The sequence below is a fragment of the Solanum tuberosum genome, unplaced genomic scaffold, assembly GCF_000226075.1.
Source record: "Solanum tuberosum cultivar DM 1-3 516 R44 unplaced genomic scaffold, SolTub_3.0 scf00409, whole genome shotgun sequence".
Classification (NCBI taxonomy): domain Eukaryota; kingdom Viridiplantae; phylum Streptophyta; class Magnoliopsida; order Solanales; family Solanaceae; genus Solanum; species Solanum tuberosum.
In genome coordinates, this window is record NW_006239346.1 from 413,323 (window position 1) to 416,662 (window position 3,340).

General features: G+C 32.0%; 1 protein-coding gene across 1 annotated transcript; it reads right to left on the minus strand.

The window, feature by feature from the left end:
• Positions 1-714: 714 nt before the first annotated feature.
• LOC102588980 (L-type lectin-domain containing receptor kinase VIII.2) lies at positions 715-2,328 on the minus strand. The gene has a single exon (XM_006363025.2). The coding sequence runs from the start codon at positions 1,980-1,982 to the stop codon at positions 903-905; it is 1,080 nt and encodes a 359-aa protein (XP_006363087.1). The 5' UTR covers positions 1,983-2,328; the 3' UTR covers positions 715-902.
• Between the last annotated feature and the right edge of the window lie 1,012 nt (positions 2,329-3,340).

The window sequence follows — 3,340 nt, forward strand, 5'->3', positions numbered from 1 at the left end:
GTTTTTGTAAGAAAAAGAAGATCATGAATTATTTAACGAAGGATGCAGATGAAAAATCTAATTATTTTGGATCAATTTTACTGGTTTTCATTAGTAGTCGAAGTTTTCAATATGTATTGTATGAAATGGATATATAATATGGTATGTTCACCTTTTTGAATATTTAACTATTTGTAGTATGAAACTGAGGCATACCAAATGGTCTTTTTTTTATATGTATGGAATGTGTTTACAAACTGATATACATAGCCTTTTTTGTACCAGTTATATACAAACTGATGTACATGTTTCAAAGAAATGAATCTTGAATTTAATCCTATTTCAAAAGTTAGTTCAAGAAGTAAGAATTACGCTCTTCAGAAGTTACAAACTTTACCAGGCTCATTTCACTTATAAATATCCTTTAAATGATCGGATAGTGTAAATACGAATGAATAGATGGAGTTTTTTGTAATGGGGAGGGGGTTGCTATCGCTAAACTTTGAATTTAGACTCAAAGTCATTTCATCACTTGAAATCGTAGTAATCCAACATGTTTATAGTATTGATGCAATTTTGATCCACCCTACTAAACATAGCGAAACTTTACATTCCATACACTAAATTGTGGATAAAACCGATGTTAAAAAAAAATACAAAGATACTAGAAAGAAAAAAAATACATTAGAAATTTGATAACATCAAAATCAATAGACTATTATGAACTACCAACACTTGTGTCTACCAATCTGAAGCTGTATTTTAATGACCATACCATTGAGCAATTAGTTAGCAGAATTACACTTTGGATAGTAAATCATTAAATTACAGCTACACAACATAACAACAACAAAAAGCACAAAACTTAACAAAGATGATTTACATAACCAACAAAACTAAATTCCCACTTCAATCAAGTTTACCTAATTCTTAACCTTACCATCTTCCATAGCTTTATCTACAACTACTATGAACTTTTTATACTCGTCGAATTCCTTCTTATGAAGTTCCATTACTGCAGGATGATCCTCTGGTGCCACTGGCCTTCTACTCCCTAACACAGTCCACACAATCACAACAAGTAATGCCCCTAATGCTCCACATCCTGTACCGAAAAGCAATGCACCAAGAATCCTCAAAGCACAATCACTTCTGCTGTGAACTTTCATCTCTTCTTTTTTCTTAACAAATGCTTGTGGATCTAATGGTTCTGAGTGCATCCAATGAGGTGCAGTCCTTGTGTTAAAGCTCAATGAATAGATGTTGCATTTCTGAGTAGAATTCCCACTTGAAGAACTTAACCCCACAAACAATTCATCCTCTTTCCACATTTGTGACATGTCAATAGGGCAAGAAAGCAATGTATCAACTGGCTTAAGGTCACCTAATTTGCTCAACCTGATTTCTAATCTCTTTGAACTTGCTTCATAATCAATCCAAGATTGCATCTTTTCACCACTATTCATTAGCCCCAATTTAACAGAACTAACATTACTCACTTTCACAGATATAAAGCTGCTTAAATCAACACCAACATGGTTTTCATTCACATCACCATATTTCTCATCCATAAATGTATCAAATTCTACAGCAAGAAACTTCATTTTTCTATCACCCAATAGCCCAAATGAGCCACCATCAAACACATCAAAAGGATATCCAATAGGTACCATCACAAAAGCAAATCCATCCCCATTTTCTCTAGACAATGAAAACACAAAATGTAATGAAAAAGACACCATTTTTCTTGGACTTCCTTCAATTAGCTTAAAGGGTTTCTTGTTCAAGATTCTTCCAGCACTAAAACCCATTGAACCACTCATTTGTATACCACCATTAACAACCTTAGCATCACCATAAAGTGCAATCTGAGACTCAAAGTTTGAATCTTTACCAAAATCCCCAAAACCAAATGACATTTTTTCCTCAGATTGGATAGTTCTGAAGTAAAAACAGAAGATAAATAACACCATAAGATACCTGGAAGCTGACAAAGTACCCATTCTTGATCTTGGCTTAACTTGAGCTAGAAAAGCTGTTAACTTTGTATTCTTTTTTCAGCTGAGACTTACCAAGATTTCTTCTTAAATGAACCCATGTAGAGATTTTCAAGAAAGATGTAATTTTTATATGATTTAGAGGTATTTATCTTAAAGAATTTCTAGGGTTTGAGATGAGTATTGAGAAAGGAGGAGAAGGGAATTGCTTGGGGAAATGGGTAAGAGAGGTTGGTGAGTGATGTGGGGGTGGTGGGTGATGGGGGAGTGGTGGATTTGGCTTTGAAGATTGTGAAAATTGAATAAGTTTTCTCTTTTCTGCAACTATACTGATACACTTTCCTTCAATTGATTGCTTATTTGAGGGAATATAAAATGAGATTCTTTATGATAATTGTCCTCCTTTCTTCTCATATTGTCATATCTAGTCCTCCTATATTGTAAGATTTTACTTTGTTAATCACAAAACAATACAATAACAAAACATACTCGGTATAATTTCATAAGTATATCGAGTTAATCTGTCGGCAATCTCTAGTTAATTTATCGCTAAAATGCTTCTAGTTAAATAATTTTTCTTATAATATTTCGTTAATTCGTAGCTAAATGAAATTAGTATGAGGATTTTGTTGTTTAGCTATGAAATTTCTTCCTTCGCTAATTTCTCATTTTCTAGTAATTATATATGCAAACCTATCCGTATTTATTTTTGATAAATCCAAACAATTCTTTTATATAATAATGTGCAAGTTTGCCCATTATGTAATAGAAGAATTGAGCTTACTAATGAACTAGTTATTCAAGCGTTAGTAATTGTTTGTTTGGATTTCATCCTGCAATTGGAAGAAGATTGATTTAGAGCAGTTTGTCTTATAACATTTGATCAGTAAATTACGTATAACTTCAGATAAATTTTGACTTTAGTGGCCAAAACAAGTGGATAAAAATCATCCGAGACTTGAGTTTAAAGTCAAGTGAGATGTTAAAAAGAAAACATGTATTTTGACCTTTTTTTTCCTGCATAGAAAAACTTAGTGTATTATGTAATTTAAGAGAATTAGATGACCCACATAAACACTAATTGGATTTAAGTAAATCAATTTACAATTATTAGTTTTTGACACAAGCATCTATTTTGTCCATAAACTTTTTCCTTCTAAGCATTATGTTTTTTTATAAAATATCATAAACACAATGATTACAAAAGAGATATGAAGGGCATGTTAACTAGTGCAAACAAAAACACAGAAAAAGAGGTAGTAAAATTACAAAAGTTCAAAGTACAAGGGTGATTTGAGTAAATATGTAATTGCTAAAAAGACCCACATACTTTACAGCCATAGAATAAGAAACATAGCTGGCAC

Coding starts and splice junctions, on each gene's coding strand:
- LOC102588980 (XM_006363025.2), bottom strand. CDS start 1,982: ATGGGTACTTTGTCAGCTTCCAGGTATCTTATGGTGTTATTTATCTTC.